The sequence below is a fragment of the Phyllobates terribilis genome, unplaced genomic scaffold, assembly GCF_046119375.1.
Source record: "Phyllobates terribilis strain yellow unplaced genomic scaffold, ASM4611937v1 Scaffold_8__6_contigs__length_399053987, whole genome shotgun sequence".
In the NCBI taxonomy this organism is placed as follows: Eukaryota; Metazoa; Chordata; class Amphibia; order Anura; family Dendrobatidae; genus Phyllobates; species Phyllobates terribilis.
The window spans coordinates 117,013,824-117,034,389 of record NW_027362768.1 but is presented as its reverse complement, the minus strand read 5'-3'; the positions used below and the strand labels follow the sequence as shown (position 1 = coordinate 117,034,389).

The 20,566-nt window shown below is 47.2% G+C and overlaps 1 protein-coding gene across 1 annotated transcript in view; it reads right to left on the bottom strand.

Annotated features, from left to right (window-relative positions):
- Positions 1–20,566, bottom strand: part of DPYD (dihydropyrimidine dehydrogenase) — a 2,479,659-nt gene that overhangs the window by 1,786,378 nt on the left and 672,715 nt on the right. Inside the window, exon 4 of the mRNA XM_073643235.1 lies at positions 19,598–19,685. Within this exon, the coding sequence (XP_073499336.1) occupies positions 19,598–19,685 (88 nt within the window). The remainder of the gene's footprint in view (positions 1–19,597; positions 19,686–20,566) is intronic.

The window sequence follows — 20,566 nt, the reverse complement described above, 5'->3', positions numbered from 1 at the left end:
TTTATATACACTAGTATATTATTCATTATTCGTTTTTTTCTTACATCCATTTCTCACATGAATTGTACACCATCCGGATACGCACCCCTGTTTTTAGATGTTTTTAAGTTATTTTAATTGATGTAGGTAATCTGTCATTCGTTGTTGTCACCTGTTATCAATAAATCTACTATTATTCACCATATTTGACATCTGGGACTCTATGGTCGGTTTTCTTTTTCTCTTTTTTTTCATCCACTGTTGGCCTAAGCAGTGAATGGAAGGCTTTCCAAAAATAATGAGGAACTGCAATGCCCCATGAAACAGACGTGGATTACAGTGTACTAAAAACCTTCTACCCATTATTGGGGAATGGGTCTCCCTTAGTCTTCGCCTATGCATTGAAAAGCAAAAGCTGACTAAAATTAGGAGGAAATGCAATGCCCATTGGAAGAGTTGTAGAGGTTAGAGGTAATTAAAAACAACATTTCAATGCCCCTTGGAAGAGCTGTAGAGTTCAGAGTGGTTTAACAAGACGGTTTTAATGCCCCTTGGAAGAGACGTGGAGGTCCCAGTGGAATAAAAAGATAATATCAATGCCCCTTGGAAGAGCGGTGGAGGTTACAGTGGAATGAAAAGACAATATCAATGACAGTTGGAAGAGAAGTGGAGGTCACAGTAGCTTAACAAGATGATTTTAATGCCCCTTGGAAGAGACGTGAAGTTCAGAGTGGTTTAACAAGATGGTTATAATGCCCCTTGGAAGAGACATGGAGGTCACAGTAGCTTAACAAGACGGTTTTAATGCCACTTGGAAGAGACATGGAGGTCCAAGTGGAATAAAAAGACAATATCAATGGCCCTTGGAAGAGTGGTGGAGGTCGCAGTGGAATAAAAAAACAATATCAATGCCCCTTGGAAGAGACGTGGAGTTCAGAGTGGTTTAACAAGACGGTTTTAATGCCCCTCGGAAGAGATGTGGAGTTCAGAGTGGTTTAACAAGACGGTTTTAATGCCCCTTAGAAGAGATGTGGAGTTCAGAGTGGTTTAACAAGATGGATTTAATGCCCCTTGGAAGAGACGTGGAGGTCCCAGTGGAATAAAAAGACAATATCAATGCCCCTTGGAAGAGACGTTGAGGTCACAGTAGCTTAACAAGACGATTTTAATGCCCCTTGGAAGAGACGTGGAGTTCAGAGTGGTTTAACAAGACGGTTTTAATGCCCCTTGGAAGAGACGTGGAGTTCAGAGTGGCTTAACAAGACGGTTTTAATGCCCCTTGGAAGAGACGTGGAGGTCACAGTCGCTTAACAAGACTGTTTTAATGCCCCTTGGAAGAGACGTGGAGCTCAGAGTGGTTTAACAAGATGGTTTTAATGATCCCTTGGAAGGGTGGTGGGGGTCCCAGTGGAATAAAAAGACAATATTAATGCCCCTTGGAAGAGTGGTGGAGGTTACAGTGGAACAAAAAGACAATATCAATGACCCTTGGAAGAGAAGTGGAGGTCACAGTAGCTTAACAAGACTGTTTTAATGCCCCTTACAAGAGCCATGCAGTGCAGCATATTAAAAACATTATTCCCATTATTGGGGAGTGGGTCTCCCATAGTCTTTGCCTATGCTTTCCAAGCAAAGCTGCCAAAAATTAGGACAGAGGAACTTGCAATGCCCCTTGCAAGAGCCATGCAGTACAGCATATTAAAAACATTATTCCCATTATTGGGGAGAGGGTCTCCCATAGTCTTTGCCTATGTCTTCCAAGCAAAGGCTGCCAAAAATTAGGATGGAGGAACTTGCAATGCTGGCAACACGGACCACGGTCACCCTGGTGGTATAGTGGTGGTGGAGGCTGAGGATAAGGAAAAGAGCAAAAAACAGCCGAAATGAGGAAGCGTATACCCATGTGTGGGTGTGAAGCAGTGCATGGGAATACACTTCCCGAAATAACACAGTGGATTTGACTTTTTGTTACTCTGCAGTCGTTTGGTGGTGATGAGAAGTCTGGCCCAATCCAGCCCTTGTTCATTTTGATAAGGGTCAGCTTGTCAGCATTGTCAGTTGACTGGCGAGTGCGCTTATCAGTTATAATATCCCCAGCGGCACTAAAAACACGCTCCGATAACACGCTAGCAGCAGGGCAGGCCAAGACCTCCAAGGCGTACAGAGCGAGTTCATTCCAACTGTCAAGCTTGGATACCCAATAATTAAAATGCACAGAGGAATCATGGCAGATGCTCATACGGTTGGCAAGGTACTCCCTCACCATCTTTTGAAACTTTCCACTCCTTGTGAGAGTACCCCGCGCCTCAGGGCCTGTAAGCTGGGCGGGTCTCAGAAAACTGTCCCAGAATGTTGACAGTGTTCCCCTGCCTCTGCTGGATTGGATTTGCGTCTCTCTCGCCTGTACGCCTTGGTTGGGCAACGAACTGTGACCTCTGCCACTAGCGTGTTCAGATTAAAATGTTTTTAACAGTTCTGCAGCAAGGGCCTTCTGGTACTGCCCCATTTTTGTAGACCTCTCCATCTCAGGAATAAGAGAGTGAAAGTTCTCCTTGTAGCGGGGGTCTAAAAGTGTCACCAACCAGTAATGACTGTCACCCAACATTTTGACAACGCGAGGGTCATGGTTAAGGCAGTGCAACGTAAAGTCAGCCATGCGTGCCAGACTGGTAATGGGCAAGACTTCCGTGACCTCACCAAGATGACTACTAACCATACTTTCCTCCTCCTCCTCCTCCTCCCCCCTGTCCTCAGACCATCCACGCTGATCTGACGGTATGAAAGTTGTACAGGTACTACCACCTACAGCGCATGATACCATCTCCTGTTCTTCCTCCTCATCCTCCTCCTCCTCTCCCTCATTGTCCCCCAATGCATGTTGGGATGAGATGAGGCTGGGCTGTGTGTAATCGCCTGCTACGGCTTCTTGATCCATCACATCATACTCTGGCTGCAATGCCTCCTCTTTAATTCTCTGCAGAGAGTGTTGCAAAGGACAGACAGGTGGGAAGCTAACGCTAATGATGGCATCATCGCCACTCACCATCTTGGTGGACTCCTCAAAGTTTGTCAGGATGGTACATTTGTCAGACATCCAGGTCCACTCCTGAGGTCTTATGTGTGAAGTCTGACCTGAATATCGACGGCCTTGTTGCAGCTGGTACCCCACAACAGCTCTCTTCTGCTCACAAATCCTTTGCAACATGTGGAGGGTAGAGTTCCAACGTGTGGGGATATCACACACCAGTCTGTGTGCGAGAAGCTGCAAACGCTGCTGCAACACAGCAAGGGCAGCGGAAACTGTAGCCGACTTCAAAAAATGAGCTGACAGGCGGCGTACTTTGACGAGCAGATCTGGCAACTAGGGGTATGATTTAAGAAATCGCTGAACCACGAGGTTAAGCACATGAGCCAGGCATGGTACGTGTGTGAATTCACCTCGCCTCAGAGCCGCCACGATGTTACGGCCATTGTCACACAAGAACATGCCTGGATGTAGGTTCAGCGGTCTCAGCCACAGATCTGCCTGCTCTTTCACAGTTGTCCACAACTCACAAGCAGTGTGAGGTTTATCACCTAAGCTTATGAGTTTCAGCACAGCCTGTTGCCGCTTGGCTGAGGCAGTACTGCAGTGCTTCCAGCTTGTAACTGATGTGCTGATATCTGAGATGGAGGCTGAACATGAGGAGGAGGAGGAGGATGATGCGCAGGAGCTGTACACTGTGGGGGCAACTCTGACTGACATAGGACCCGCAATTCTCGATGTGGGGAGGATGTGTTCCGCCCCAAGGTCCGACTAGGTCCCGGCTTCCACTATGTTTACCCAGTGTGCCGTCAGGGTGATGTACCGTCCCTGGCCTCAAGCACTTTTCCACGTGTCCGATGTCAGGTGGACTCTCCTAGTAACTGCATTGTTGAGGGCACGGCAGATGTTTTGGGACACGTGTTTGTGTAGTGCGGGGATGGCACACCGGTCAAAATAGTGTCGGATGGGGACCGAGTACCGAGGGACGGCCACCGCCTTAAGGTTGCTGAAGGATTATTAAAAGGCAGCATTTCCAACGCAAGCAGTCGTGAAATGTGCGAATTTTGGAATGTGGCCTGTGGGGCGTTGGCTGCGAATTTGTGCTTTCGTTCAAAGCTCTGGGAAATGGACAATTGAACGCTGTGGTGGGACGTGGACGTGGACGTTGATGCTGTTTCTTGAGAAACTGCCATAACAAGTGAAGACTGCGAGGAGGGGTCATCTTTGCATGCAGTACGGACAGGGGATTACCTTGCACGCACAACAGGGGGTTCTCTTACATGCACAACAGCGGAAGAAGCAGTGGTGACACCCGCTGACACTGGTCGTGGATCCTTGGGTTCACCCCACAAAGTCGGGTGCTTTGCTGACATGTGCTTGATCATGCTGGTGGTGGTCAGGCTGGTAGTTTTGTCACCCCTGCTGATGCTGGCCTGGCAGGTGGTACAAATGGCCTTTTTTGGGTTATCAGCAGAGTCTTTAATAAAATTCTAGACTCTGGAAGACCTACCGGTTGTACAGGCAACGTCCCTCGTGTTGTTGTTATTTGGAACGGTTGCCCGTCTTTTGTCTGCGGCCACCACACTGCTTCTTCCTGCCTGTTGGGGTACTCTGACTCCCTCCCCCTGTGTGCTGCTGGCCTTGCTCTGCATTTCCTCCTGCCATGTTGGGTCAGTTACTAGATCAACCACCATCTCCTCCTCTTCCACTTCGGCACCACGGTCCTCCTCCTAACTTCGAGCCAATTGTGTCTCGTCATTGTCCACCTCTTGTGACAAATTGCCAGCGTCACCTTCCTGTGGCCGTGGCTGTTCAAATATTTGCCCATCACTACATGGGATCTCCTCTTCCACCACTTCAAGCGGAACAGGTGAGGGGCCCAAATATGGAAATGGACCAGTGAAAAGCTCTTCAGAGTGTCCAACTGTGGGATCAGTTGCTGTCTGACGACAGTCGGCATGGTGGGAGGAAGGAGCATCAGGGTGAGGAGGAGTATGCGGTCGAGACTCACGGCTACCAACACTTGACCGTGTGGAAGACAGACCGGAGGTGGTGGTGCCCAGGTGACAGGAAGTATTACCTGCTATCCAATTAATAACCTGCTCACACTGATCTGTTCGCAATAGTGGTGCTGTTGTGTGCTTCCCTGGTAATTCGGTCAAGAACTGGGAGCGAGAAGATGTGGCTGTTGGTTGTGACACATTTTCACCTTGGCCACGGCCCTGTCCTCTGCACGCACCATCACCAGAACGTCCAGTTCCACGTCCCTTGCCACGCGCCTTGCCCATTGTAAATGAAGTAAAATAGCTTACACTCGCATTATCAATAGCAAAAGGGTAATAAAAAGGAGATTTGAACTGTGGAAGAGGAAAACCACAGTTCTATTTCTCTGGCCTACACCAGAATCTTTTAAACAGAAATATTTGTGTCTGAACAGTCAGCGAGACACTCAAACTGTTTTTTTTATGGAAAAAGGGCAAAAAAGTGGATAATACAGAGATTTGAATTGTGGAACTGCAAAACCACAGTTCTAGTTATCTGGCCTACACCAGACTCTTTTAAACAGATATATTTGAGTCTTAACACTCACAGACACACTCAATTTTTTTTTGGGGGGGGGCGGGGAAATAACAAAAGGTTAATAAGACGGGTATTTGTACAGTCTAACTGAGGAAAAAAAGAAAAAAGAGTGATTTAGATGAAAAAAAAATGGATTTTTCCTGGCCCCTGAGACCTGGGGCTAAGTCTAGTAATTTGAAAAGCAGCACACAGGACTGTAATGCATTGTTTGTTGGTATAACCACTGCATCTCTTATACAGCCCGCCTGCCTGCCTGATTTCTGGGATGGATATTAGTCCTGAGAAGGACTGTTTGTTTGCTTTTGCAGGCTTTAGCGACCCTACACTACCTATTTCGCAGTATAAATCTCTACCTAGCTCAGCAGCACTCTCCCTACACCGTCTGATCCGGAGAAACTGTATACAAGAAGGCGGCGCCCGGTTTTAAATACTCGAGGTGACGCTTTGCGGCCAGCCAATCACTGCAATGCCCAAAACCAACATGGCTGCGGCATTACAGTGACTGGCTGGCAATCCCTGCATGTTCATTGGCTCTGTAAAGAGCACCAAACGTGCAGGGCGGAGACCCGAGGTCCCACCCGAGTAACCCGAAAATGCTCGGTGCTCGCCGACCATCCCGAGTAGTGAGATGCTCGTGCGAGTACCGAGCAGTGTCGAGCATGCTCACTCAACACTAGTATGTAGTGACTGCAAGGGCTGCCAAAAATTTGGAAAAACCCCAATATACCTTTGAAGAGACACAGAGGAGGACCTCATTTAAAAAAAAGTTCCCATTATTAAGGAGCGGGTCTCCTATACTGTTATTGCGTATGCAGTGACTACAATGGATGCCCAAAAATTGGACGCACTCCAATACCCCTTTGAAGAGATGTAGAGGAGGGCCTCATTAAAAACAATTGTTACCATTGCTAAGGAGTGGGTCTCCTACACTGGCAATGCCCATGCACAAAGTGCATGGACTGAAAAACATTTACCCCTGGGGAATGTTAGAGGTAGGCCTTTATGGACATCATAAACACCCTTAAAAAAAATTATGTGGGTGCTACATCACAGTCACCCTGGTGATATGGTGGTGGAGGATGAAGAGAAGGAGAAGGAGGAGGACAACAGGAAATAGAAAAAATCAGGAAGCATATACCCTTGTCTGGGTGTGAAGAGGTGCATGGGAATAGACACCCCCAAAAAAGCCACTGGACTTGATTTTATGTTCTGCTGCAATCATCCAATGGTGATGAGAAGTCTGGCACAATCCAGCCCTTGTTCATTTTGATAAGAGTCAGTCTGTCAGCATTTTCAGTTGACAGGCAGATGCGCCTACCAGTTATAATTAGTGTTGAGCCACCCCCGTAGTGTTCGAGTTCGGTTCGGTTCGTCGAACACCCGTGTGTTCGCCGAACTGTTCGTCGAACTGTTCGTCGAACACCTTCGAACACCGTTAAAACCAATGGCAGGCAAACAAAAACACATAGAAACACATAGAAAACACCTTCAAAGGTGTCCAAAAGCTGACAAACTGCTCAGAAGACACAACTAACACATGGAAAAGTGACAAGTACATATAGTCATGCGAAAAGAAAAGAGGTGGAGGAGTAAAAGGAGGGGGAGACACAGATATAGGCATGTCATGCCCTTCTAAAATCCAAAAAGTGAGAAGCCGAGACGGCCAGTCCGCTCCTGCCCGTGCCACCTCCGTGTCGGCGGGTTTGTGCCAGAGCCGTGGTGAACCCTGACGGCCAGCCCCCCTCTCCCAATACTGGTGCCTGTCCGCTGGTGGGTCGAGAGAGCCCCCCTGTGGTGGAGGCAGCTCTAAGCTTTTTAATTTAAATTGTCCCTCTAATTTGAATGAATACACTTTAAATCCATTTACAAGGATCTATTGGAGGGCAAGTCTCATGCCAGCAGCCGCGTAATTCCAGCTCCAGTAGCGTCCACTAAAGCTGCTGCAGTTAAAAAGCTTTTATAAGGATCGAGCTCGGCTGTCCACCGCAAGGCATCCTAGTGCCAGTCCCAGCCCCTATGCCTTGGGGTGCCTCCTGATGCTCTTCACTAAGTATCCCGTGGTCCCGAAGCATTTCCTTTGAAAAAATTAAGTGTCCAAACTACAGGTGGTGTAGCTTGCTTAACAGCCGGGATAATCCGCTGACTAGCAGACACTGCTACTAGGCACAAAGTATTTCCTGGGCTAGATGCAGTTAAAAATTTGTAAGTAGATACTCTCGTTGGATGCTGAGAAAGCATTCCATAGAGTCTCCTGGCACGCCATATATGATTCTCTTAAAAAGCTTGGGGTAGGGGTCTAGGGGACCCTTTTATAGCCAAAATCACGGCCCTGTATCACAATACGTCACCTAGGCTGAAGATAAATGGAACTATAGCACCGAGGGCTCGGTTGCTACAGACGTATTGCACCTCACCCAGAGGTGTGATATCTCACTCTCAGATAAGGATGGAGTGTGGATCAGGACCCGACACCTGCATGCATTACACCACATTGCCGTGGGGCAGGGCGACCAATATGCCCCTGAGATGGGCACGACAGTCCCTGTCCCTGGCTGGAGTGGGGGGAGGGAACACTGAGGAAGGGGAACCCTGCAGTGCAGGAGCAGGGAGGAAGCAGTTCCTGGGTGCATTGAGAAGGGAGTATAAAAGGTGGGCACCATCTTAGTTCAGTGCAGAGAAGTCTGAGCAGAAGTGGCAGGGAGCAGGGGCTCTGCATGAGCTCTGCTCCGGAGGTGGGCCTAGTAACAGAGGCCCAGGCCTGCAAGAGGGAGAAGGAAGGAAGAGGAGCGGAGAAGGCTCCAGGAACGAGGAATGAAGGGATCCCAGGGGTGCGGACGGGCGAGTCGCCACCGCACGCCCGAATCCACCTGCGTGGAGGGGTCAGGCCAAAGGGGGAGACCGGTCCCCGAACTAGTGGAGGCAGGAAACTACCCTCAGCTAGAAACCGGAGGCTCTGACATTTTATGTGGCGCAGCCCCTTGCTCCACCCGCTAGGAAGGCACCACATAGGGTCAGGGAAACTGGCGCCAAGTTTACCAAGAGGAGGCCCGAGGCAGCCGGACAGAAGTGTTGGTAAGAAAGGCCAGACAAAGGACACACAAATGGGGTCCTGTGAAGCGCTCCAAATTTATCTGGGAGTTGTCTGAGCCCCTCACCTGGTGAGCACAGTACGACGTGGGCAGCCGTTACCTGCAGACGTGGTCTGGATAATAAGAACTGTGAGTAAAGGCCCTGAATTGCATCACTGACTCCGTGTCGTTACTGCTGCTGCCCTGCACCATCACCCCCATCCTCCGCATACACTGCCCTGAGGCTATACTCCTCCCGTGGGGAGTTATGCTACGCTCTGCTGCACCCACAACACCAGCCTTAGCGGTCTGCCCTGTAGCGGCGGTTCACTCTGACCGCAATCCACGGGTGGCGTAGTCGGACATTTAAGCATCAAAACCACATAAATAGTTCCGCCACTGGTTTGACCGCCCTGAGCCACGGAACCGGATCGCCGCCACAAAGACTACAACCACCAGCATCCACCAAAAAGGGTCCGGCTCCGGGTGTCCCAAGGCCCAGGGGGTGCGTCAGAACATTTTCATCACCTTTCACAATCACCAATGGGACAAGGCAGGGATGTCCTCTGTCCCCTCTCTTATACATCCTAGTGACGGAGCACCTGCTCTCATCAATTCGCCATAACCCCAATATTAGGTGGATTGAGGTGGGAGGCACCGAGTACAAGTGCTCTCTATTTGCTGATGATGTCCTAGTATATATCACTCAATCACATATATCCATCCCTGCTGTTATGGCTGAAATAGATCACTTTGTTACATGGTAAAATTTTAAAATCAATGCAGCTAAGTCTGAGGCCCTCGATGTCTCCCTCCCTAAATCCATATAGGATTCCATCCAGTCCAACTTTCCCTTTGCCTGGCCCTCACAGGGTATCAAATACTTAGGAATTCTTATTCATAGAGACCTCTCCCATCTATGTTATCTTAATTTTGGGCCCTTTATTGAACAATTCCATACAGACCACGGTTGGCAAGTTAAAACTGTAAGATTCACTACGTGAACCACTGGTGTTTTGTGGAAAAGCACATGTACACCGCGTTCCAAATTATTATGCAAAAAGTGTTTAGGAGTGATAAGGGAAGAATTTGTTTGTTTGTCAGTTAAACTCATTGATGGTGATGTGTGTCAGGGCTCTTTATATCACTGTAAGCAATTGCAGACACCTCTGCTAATTAGTTTGGCAGGTGTGTCCAATGAAAGGCAAGACTACTTAAGAAGGCTCTCTCACATTATTAAGCAGCCTACATTTTCTGCCAAAATGGGAAAGAAAAAGGATGTGTCGGCTGCTGAGAAGCAACAAATTGTGGAGTGTTTAGGTCAAGGCATGACTACAATCAACATTGTGCGATGATCAGGATGAAGTGTCTTGGCAATCAAGAAGTATGTAGCTGATTCACAGTACACACGTGTGCGTGCTGATAAGGGCAAATTGAGGACTCTTTCCTACAGGCAATTACGTCAGGTTGAAAGAGCAGCGGCAAAAAAGCCTTGTCATAGCAGCAGACAAGTTTTTGAAGCTGCTTGTGCCTCCAACGTCCCCCGAACAACAAGATGCAGGGTCCTTCAGAGGTTTGCAGCTGTGCATACGCCATCCTGTCGACCTCCTCTATCCACTTCACACAAGCAGAAACGGCTCCAGTGGGCCAAACATTACATGAAGACTGATTTCAAAACTGTTTTGTTCACGGATGAGTGCCGTGCAGCGCTCGATGGTCCAGATGAATGGAGTGGAGGATGGCTGGTTGATGGACACCCCACGCAAACACGGCTACAGCGCCAACAAGGAGGAGGTGGAGTAATGTTTTGGGCTGGAATCATGGGGAGAGAGATTGTCGGCCCCTTTAGGATCCCTGAAGGCGCTAAAGATGAACTCCATAATGTATGTGGATTTTCTCAAACAGCACTTCCTGCCATGGTTCAAGAAGAAGAACCGTGTATTTCACAGCAAGATCATTTTTCTGCATGATAATGCACCATCTCATGCTGCACATAAAACATCTGCATCTCTGGCTGATATGGGCATAAAAGGGGACAAACTTATGGTGTGACCCCCATGCTCCCCTGACCTCTACCCCATTCAGCACCTTTGGAGCATCATTAAAAGGAGTGTCTATGATGGCGGGAGGCAGTTCACATCTAAGCAACAGCTCTGGGAGGGTATTCTGTCCTCATGCAAAACAATTGAAGCAGAAACCATCCAAAACCTGACAAATTCAATGGACGAGAGAGTTCAGAAGCTCCTTTCGAACAAGGGGTCCTATGTGAAAATCTAACATCACCTAGAATAAAGTTTTGAGTTGAAAACTGTTTGATTTCAGTTTCTAACAACCTGCTAATGCTTATAATTTCAAAAATGACCATTTTTTTGGTCTTTATTAAAATGAAAAGCTTGATCGAAAAGTTTGGGGGATCTAAGAGTGTGGCAACCCAGTAGTCATGATTACTTCGAATTCTGACAATATGAGGGTCATGCTGCAGGTAGTGCAGCAAGAAGGCACTTATGTGTCTTGCGCATCTCGGAGCCCCAAAATTATTTTCCGGGCTAGATGCAGCTAAAAATTATTTTTAATTTTAAATCTGGTGAAGCTTATTATAGATGGCCTAATAGGATCAGTGCTGCACACTGCTACAAAGCCCAAATTATTTTCCAGTCAGGATACAGATAAACATGATTAGTAATTTGAAAGCTTAAAACGGTTGGTAGGGTGATTTTAACCAATCATCAAGCTTTTACTCTCCCCAGGATGACACAGGGGTAGAAAAGTCGTTTCGGATCCATGATTTGTTCATCTTTATGAACGTGAGTCTGTCTACATTATCAGTGGAGAGCCGCGTGCGCTTATCTGTCAGCACACCACCAGCAGCGCTGAACACACGTTCAGACAGAACGCTGGCTGCGGGGCATGACAAGATCTCCAAGGCGTAAGTGGCTAGCTCCGGCCATTTATCCAGATTGGAAGCCCAAAAAGAGCAAGGGTCCAGTGACACAGTCGTGGCTTCAATGTTTACTTGGAGATACTCCTGTACCATCGTCTCTAGGCGTTGACTATGTGTCAGACTTCTTGTCTCCTGTGGCCTTGCAAAGGATGGGCTAAAAAAGTGGTGAAATTATTCCGCAAAATTGATGTTACCAGCAGATACTGTGGTTCTGTTACGGTTTGAGTGCTGAACACTTGACGGTCCCACGGTTGGCAAGTTGGAACTGTGAGATTCACTACGTGCACCACTGGTATTTTGTGGAAAAGCACATGTAAGATTCTGCAACAGTCTCTGCTGATACTCCTGCATGCGTGCATCCCTTTCTATGGCAGGAATAATTTCTGCAAATTTACTTTTGTACCGGGGATCTAACAGTGTGGCAACCCAGTAGTCAGGATTATTTCTAATTCTCACAATTCGAGGGTCATGTTGCAGGTAGTGCAGCAAGAAGGCACTCATGTGTGTTGCGCATCCAGGAGCACCAAGTCCCTGTTGTGTTGGTGGCGAGGTAACAATCATGCTTCCTTCCTCTGTCCTCTCCCCCCAACCTCGCACAACAGAAATGTGATCAAGGTCTCCCTCATCTGATGAGTCTTCCATCAGTTCGTCCTCCACTTCTTCCTGGGCTCCTGCACCTTCCTCACTAGTTTGGCTGCTACCATGCGCCCTGGTAAAATCATCTCCCCCACCCTCACATGCCTGTCGCCCTGGTGCTGCCGACCGTCTGGACCTTGCAGATGTTAGCCCTTCCGCATACAACTCCTCCTCCTCTACTTCCTCCACCTCCTCTTGTGCCACCACCTGACTCCGAATTCTGTTTAACATGTGCTCCAGCATGTAAATCACCGGAATAGTCATGCTGATAATGGCATCGTCAGCACTAAACATCTTCGTCGCCATTTCAAAACTGTGCAGAAGGGTGCATAGGTCCCTGATCTGAGACCACTCCTCCAGCGTGATTTGCCCCACCTCTGAATCTCGTTGGCCCAGGCTATACGTCAGAACGTATTGCACCAGGGCTTGTCGGTGCTGCCACAGTCGCTGCAACATGTGCAGAGTTGAATTCCACCGGGTAGGCACATCGCATTTTAGCCGGTGAAGTGGCAGGCCCAACGACTTCTGTAGAGATGTAAGTCGCTGAGCTGCGGGATGCGAACGGCGGAAGTGAGCACACAGCGACTGTGCCCTCTTCAGAAGGCCATCTAGTCTGGGATAGTGGGCTAAAAATTGCTGGACAACCAGGTTCAACACGTGAGCCATACAAGGCACGTGTGTGACATTGCCCCGGCGAAGGGCCGCACCCAGGTTTGCAGCATTGTCGCACACGGCCTTCCCTGGTTTCAGGTCCAGTGGAGACAACCATTCATGAAATTGGTTCTCCAGAGCTGACCACAACTCCTCAGCTGTGTGACTCACATTTCCCAGACATTTCAATGTAAAAACCGCCTGATGACGTTGAGCCCTACTGCCAGCATAGTAAGGAGGTGTGCAGGATCCCTTCTGCGCAGTTAGAAAGCTTGTGGCATGACCAGACAGGCTTTGGGTGCAGGTGGAAGACCGAGAGGAGGTTGAGGAGGCAGAAGCAGTGGAGGAAAAATGACATAAAGAGGATTGACGCACAACTCGTGGGGACGGCAAGACTTGGACAGCAGCCCCTTGTCCTGCTGTCACCATAGTTACCCAGTGCCCAGTCAGCGACATGTAACGCCCCTGTCCATGCCTACTCGTCCAAGTGTCTGTGGTGAAATGCACCCTGTCACACACAGAGTTTCTCAAAGAAGCGGTGATGTTGTGTGCGACATGCTGGTGGAGCGCAGGCACACCTTTCTTTGAGAAGTAGTGCCGACTGGGCATCTGGTACTGGGGCACTGCGACGGACATAAGGTCTCGAAAATCCTCTGTGTCCACCAGGCGGAAAGGCAGAATTTCTGTAGCCAAGAGCTTGCAGATGGTGAAATTCAACCTCTTAGCTTTCTCATGGCTAGGAGGAAATGGTCTTTTACTTGTCCACATCTGAGGGACCGAGGGCTGGCTATTGTGCTTAGACGGGGTTGATAAGGGTGTCCCCGGCAAACTGCCGGTCTGTGAGGAAGATGCAGGCGGACATGTTAGGTTGCCTTGATCCAAAGGTGGTGCTATCGATGTCGGACAGCGCTCAAGACCAGCTGGTGTTACCACCTCCAAAGAAAATGATGACCTGCCAATCACGCTGGCTGTTGCGGGTAAAGAGGTGGCAGGTCTGCGCCCCAAAACAGGTGTGACTGCTGTCCCCCCAGTCACAGAGGATGAAGAGGCCGCGGATGCACAAGATATGGCAGACGGTGGTTGGCCCGGCAGGCTAGACCGCATTGTAGCACACTGAGCTTCCCACTGCAACTTATGCTTCATGTCCATGTGCCGGTTCATGCATGAAGTACTCAAACTATGTATTTTTTGGCCTCTACTTAGCTTTTGCTGACAAATGTTACAGATAACACGAGTTGGGTCATCTTTATCGATCTGAAAAAATGCCCAGGCTATGCAAGGCTTAGCACCCATGTGACCTGAAGAGCCACCACGACTTGTGGTGAGAGGCAGAGTTGTGTTTGAGGATGCAGTTGTTGACGTGCTTCCAGTACTACGTCTCTGTCCAGGAAGGCGCAACCTGACCTCGTCGTCACTAGCATCTTCCTCCACCTCCTCTGCTGACCTCATCTCTTGGCTGACTGTGGGTTGACAGTAAGTGGGATCTCCGACCTCATCATCATCACCCTGTGCGTTATCACACCCGTCGTCCTCAGAGCCAACCTGTTCCTGCCCTGACAAAAAACTAAAGTTGTCGCTCCAATCAGGTATTTGAGTCTTATCATCGTCTTCCTCATTGTCTCCACCAACAGGAGTTACAGTTTGGGAATGAGGGTCTACATTATGGTCAGAACCTTCTGCGTCTGGTCCTGGATCCGACTCATAAAGATTCTGGGCATCAGTGCAGATCATTTCCTCGTCTGGATTCACAGAAGCGCTGGAGTCGACCTCTGATTCCCAGGCTATAGTATGAGTAAACAGCTCTGCAGACTCAACCATCTGTTCTACCTCATACTCAGACGGGCAGCTGGAGATTTGGGAGCTGTGAGGAAGCAAGTGCGATTTGGGTGACACCTTTGAGGACTGGAGTATTTGTGATGTTGAAGTTGATGTGGAGGAGAGCCCACTTAAAGGAGCACTTGATATCCGTTGAAGCACCTGCTGTTTTTGTGCCTCATCTGGAATTTGTAGCGATTGGCGTGGCTGTAAGAAAGGGATCTTATCACATTGTCCGCTAAAAGAAGTAGACATTTTAGTTTGGCTGGAAGATGGTCTTTCTTCTGCACCTACCCCACGGACACAACCTTTTTTCCCCTTCCCAACAGGCCTATTCCCCTTTCCACCAGCAGCAGGCCTTTTTCCACTCATTTTGGTGGTTAACTAATTCACAACTCTGGAGTTGTTTGCACAAAAAAACAATGGATGGTAACCGAGCAGAGCTGAGTGGCCAAACTGTGGTATTAGGCCAAAACTATTGGCTGGGTTAGATGCAGAAAAAAAATATTTTTAATTTGCAACCTGATGGAGGTCAGTATAGATGGACTAATAGACCAAGTCCCACACACTGCTAGAAGCCCAAATATTTTTTCAGAGCTAGATGCAGAAAAAAATTATTTTTAATTTGCAACCTGATGGAGGTCAGTATAGATGGACTAATAGACCAAGTCCCACACACCGCTAGAAGCCCAAATATTTTTTCAGAGCTAGATGCAGAAAATTTTTTTATTCAATTTGCAACCTGATGGAGGTCAGTATAGATGGACTAATAGACCAAGTCCCACACACTGCTAGAAGCACAAATATTTTTTCAGAGCTAGATGCAGAAAAAAATTATTTTTAATTTGCAACCTGATGGAGGTCAGTATAGATGGACTAATAGACCAAGTCCCACACACTGCTAGAAGCCCAAATATTTTTTCAGAGCTAGATGCAGAAAAAAATTATTTTTAATTTGCAACCTGATGGAGGTCAGTATAGATGGACTAATAGAACAAGTCCCACACGCTGCTAGAAGCCCAAATATTTTTTCAGAGATAAATGAAGAAAAAAATTATTTTTAATTTGCAACCTGATGGAGGTCAGTATAGATGGACTAATAGACCAAGTCCCACACACTGCTAGAAGCCCAAATATTTTTTCAGAGCTAGATGCAGAAAAAAATTATTTTTAATTTGCAACCTGATGGAGGTCAGTATAGATGGACTAATAGACCAAGTCCCACACACCGCTAGAAGCCCAAATATTTTTTCAGAGCTAGATGCAGAAAAAAATTATATTCAATTTGCAACCTGCTGGAGGTCAGTATAGAAGGACTAATAGAACAAGTCCCACACACTGCTAGAAGCCCAAATATTTTTTCAGAGCTAAATGAAGAAAAAAATTATTTTTAATTTGCAACCTGATGGAGGTCAGTATAGATGGACTAATAGACCAAGTCCCACACACTGCTAGAAGCCCAAATATTTTTTCAGAGCTAGATGCAGAAAAAAATTATATTCAGTTTGCAACCTGATGGAGGTCAGTATAGATGGACTAATAGAATGATGCTATGCCCAAAAGATTTTACTTCACTAGGTGCAGTAAAAAAATTGGTATTCTATACACAGGTGGTATATCTTGCAACACAGATAGGCTACTCCACTGACTAACACACTCTGCAATAGGCCAAAAAGGATTAGCTTTGCTAGATTCAGCCAAATGCTGTGAAAAAAACTTGCACAGCACTGGCACAGACCTGCCTGGCAAAAACTGATAGGAACTGATGTAACCTAGTCCTGAAAAGGACTCCAATTACAATTAGTCTTTACTCCCACAATCTATCTATTTAAGAGCACAGACCTGCCTGATAAAAGTCGTAGGAAATGCTGTAACCTAGTCCTTAAAAGGACTGCAATCACAACTATTCCCTACTCCCAAGCTATCTGTATATTTGTGCGAAAATTGGCTTGAAATTAACAAGGTATAGCGCACACAGCAACAGCGGTGCCGTCTAACACGCAGCTGCAGCAGTGAGAAAATGGTGGCGACGGGGAAAATGGCTTGGTCTTATAGGGCAAGGACATGTGACATACACTGCCAATCACACATGCCCTTGCTTGTGTGAAAAAAAGCACTTCGCTCCGTGTGTGCGCTGCTGATAGGCTGACAGATTGCACCTCCCCACTGCAAATGCGGGAAAGAGAAAAAAAAATGGAGATCTTCATTGTTCCTGCAGAGATCCATCCCCTGCCCCTCCCCCCGCCCCGCTGTACACTCAAACTGCGTATTAACATTAATTTTCATCATTACTGAGAAAAAATCCAGTTATGATTTTGGTGCACGAACAGTTATCGAACATAACCTCGAACAGCCGAATTTTTCTCAAATTGTTCGTGTTCGCCGACCGGCTCGAACACCGCCCAAAACAGCTCGAATTTGAGATTGGTGAACAGTTCGAGTAGAACAACGCTCATCTCTAGTTATAATACCCCCAGTGGCACTAAAAACCTGCTCTGACAAAACGCCAGCAGCAGGGCAGGCCAGGACCTCAAAGGTGTAGAAAGCCAGTTCTTGCCACATGTCCTGCTTGGATACTCAATAATTATAAGGCACAGAAGATTCATGGAGGATGTTGGTACGGTCGGCAAGGTACTCCTTCAGCATGTGCTAAAACTTTTCCCTCTTTGTCAGAGTATCCTGCGCATCAGGGCCTTGGCGCTGAGAGGGTCTGAGAAAACTGTCCCACACCTTTGACAGTGTTCCCTGCCTCTTCTGCTTCGTATTTGTGTCTCCCTTGCCTGTACTACTTCATTGTCCAAGGAACTGGTACCACTGCCATCAGCGTTTTCAGATGGGAATTTTTCCACTTTATTAACCCAGTGTGCCGTCAGCGAGATGTACTGTATCTGGCCATAAGCACTTGTCCACGTGTCTGTGGTTATGTGGACCTTCCCAGTAACTGCATTGTTAAGGGCACGGCTAATGTTCTGTGACACATGCTTGTAATGTGGGGATGGCACACCAGGAGAAATAGTGGTGGCTGGGGACTGAGTACTGAGGGACAGTCGCTAATATCAGGATGCGGAAAGATTCCATCTCCACAAGCCTAAAAGGCAACATTTCTGCGCAATGTGTGAGTTTAGTAGTGTGGCCTGTGGGGCATTGGCTGGTTATTTGGGCTTGCTTTCAAAGGACTGGGATAGAGACAACTGAACGCTGCACTGGGACAAGGACATGGACGCTGACGGTTGCAACGACAGGTGCAGGGCGGGAGGCATCTTCGCCTGTGCCATGGACAGGGGATTGGAGTGCACACACAACAGCGGAACAGGCAGTGGTGTCACCCGCAGACACTGTTTCTGGACCCTGGCATTCTGCCTACCTAGTCGGGTGCTTTGCTGTCATGTGCCTGAGCATGCTGGTGGTGGTCAGGCAGGTAGTTTTGCTGCCCCTGCTGATGCTGGCCTGGCTGAAGTTGCAAATGGCCTTTTTTGGGTTATCTGGACAGTCTTTGAAAAAGAGCCAGACTCAGGAAGACCTAACAGTTGTACTGGCAACTTCTGTTGTGTTGTTGTTCCGGGGAACAGTTGCCCATCTTGTTTCTGTGGCCATCCCACTGCTTGTTCCTGCCTGTTGTGGTGATATGACCCCTCCTCCCTGTGTGCTGCTGTCCTTGCTATGCATGTCACCTTGCCAGGTTGGGTCAGTGACTTCATCATCCACCACCTCGTCTTCCACGTACGCACCCTGGGCCTACTCCTGATTTGGTGGCAATTGTGTCTCATTATCATCATCCACCTCTTGTGACAGTTTCCCACTGTCACCTTTGTGTGACTGTGGCTGCTCAAATATTCGGGCATAACTACATGCGATCTCTTCTTGCCTCGCTTGAAGTGGGCCAGGCGAGAGGTTTGAATCTATAAATGGAGAAGTGAACAGCTCTTCTGAGTTTCCAAGTGTGGGATCAGTTGTCTCTGGGCACTCGGCATGCAGGGAAAAAGGAGGACCAGAGTGAGGAATATGCATATGAGGAATATAACGTGCTATGGACCCTATTGTGCTATACACACTGTCCACAAACCCTGCCTGCCTGCCTAACTCCTGCTATCACCAGTAATATATGCAGCTGGATTAGTCCTTAGAAGGACTGTTAGTTTAGATGTATATATAGCTGTGGAATACCTGACTAAAACCACCACCAATTCTGTCCCTCACTCTGCAGCATCTCTTCCTACCCTGCCTGTTTCCAGGGTACACTGTGATGAGCATAGGGTCATCTGGTCTTATATAGACCTGATGACGCTATGCGGCCAGCCAATCACTGTAATGCCACAACCAACATGGCTACGGCATTATAGTGAGCAGCAGACAATCCCTGCATGCTAGGTGGTTGTCTTAAGAGTGCCAAACATGGCGAGCTCCTGCCTGAGCATCCAGGAAACACACGCTGAGCATCTCGAGCAGTGAGATGCTTGGGCTAGTACCAAGCAGTGGCGAGCAAACTCGCTCATCACTATTGACTACCCCATCAGGTAACCCAATTGCCTTGAGCCCTGAATTTACTCATCGCTCCTGGTAATATAGCATCTTAGGTCAGAATTATTTTTCTGCCTGATTAATACAAAAGGAGTACAGCAAATAATACTTTGCATTGTTCTGATTACCTTCAGTAGCAACACGAAGGTACAGAAGTACCTTATATATTTCTATAGATGACCTATCAAATCTTATCACTGAGATGTTATATAAAACCATGATAATCTCTGTGCATGAGCCCTTATTCTGATTTCAAATTCAGCTTTGTAAACTGTTTAATAATATTCAGAACCACGTACATTTATATTGTATATGAAGGAACATAATGTTATTTCCCACTGGAAGTGTCTTAGAATCTGCTACATATCCACGGGAAGGGTTTACCTTATTTGCAATGCTTGTGATGAATGACTTAATATCCAAGTTAGTTGGGCAGCTCTTTTGACAAGGCGCATCTGCACATTTCAGGCACCTGTAAAACAAGCAACAATGATAAATATTTTATAGGGCAAAGTATTTTCTCTTACACCGTAGGAATGAAACCATTAGAATGGAGAGGTTGTGAACTCAACAACTGAATTACATGCAACAAATTAGATTACATACAAAGATCAATAATGGTTCCCGTCACATCACCTGCTGCAGCTAAATCTTGTAGGAACAAAAGGAGAGTATGCTTACAGACAACACCTCAAGGAAAACATTTATTGTAAATATAATTTTGCAAATGGATGAGGAAATGCAACTGTTTCATAACAGTGGTACATGATGATGTAGAATTACTCATTATCTGGTTTTAAATATCCTGCCACTGAGTTATTAAGAGGTTCGAGATCAGAATTGAGGGAATCTCCAAAAATTTTATCCAATTTGCATCAAATAATTTCAGTGAGAAACGAAACTGACTATGTGGGGCCAAGTCATTGGCAGCAGCTACATTAAGAGCTGATTATAAGATTTGTATTTGTTTAACCCCTTTCTGGTTCTCACAATCCAATGGCTTGCCACCTTCTATTTTGCTAGATCCATGAGAAGTGAATGACTCAAAATTAAAATCTGTCTCAATGAATATTTAGAGATTCCAAATAAATTTGACTAGTTTAAAATTGATTAGCTCATCTATATACTGTCACATCCCCACCAGGACCAGCTATTGTGACTAGTGTTGAGCCACACCCGTAGTGTTCAAGTTCGGTTCGGTTCATCGAACACCCTTATGTTCGCCGAACTGATCGTCGTACTGTTCGTCAAACACCTTCGAACACCGTTAAAACCAATGGCAGGCAAACAAAAACACATAGAAACACATAGAAAACACCTTCAAAGGTGTCCAAAAGCTGACAAACTGCTCAG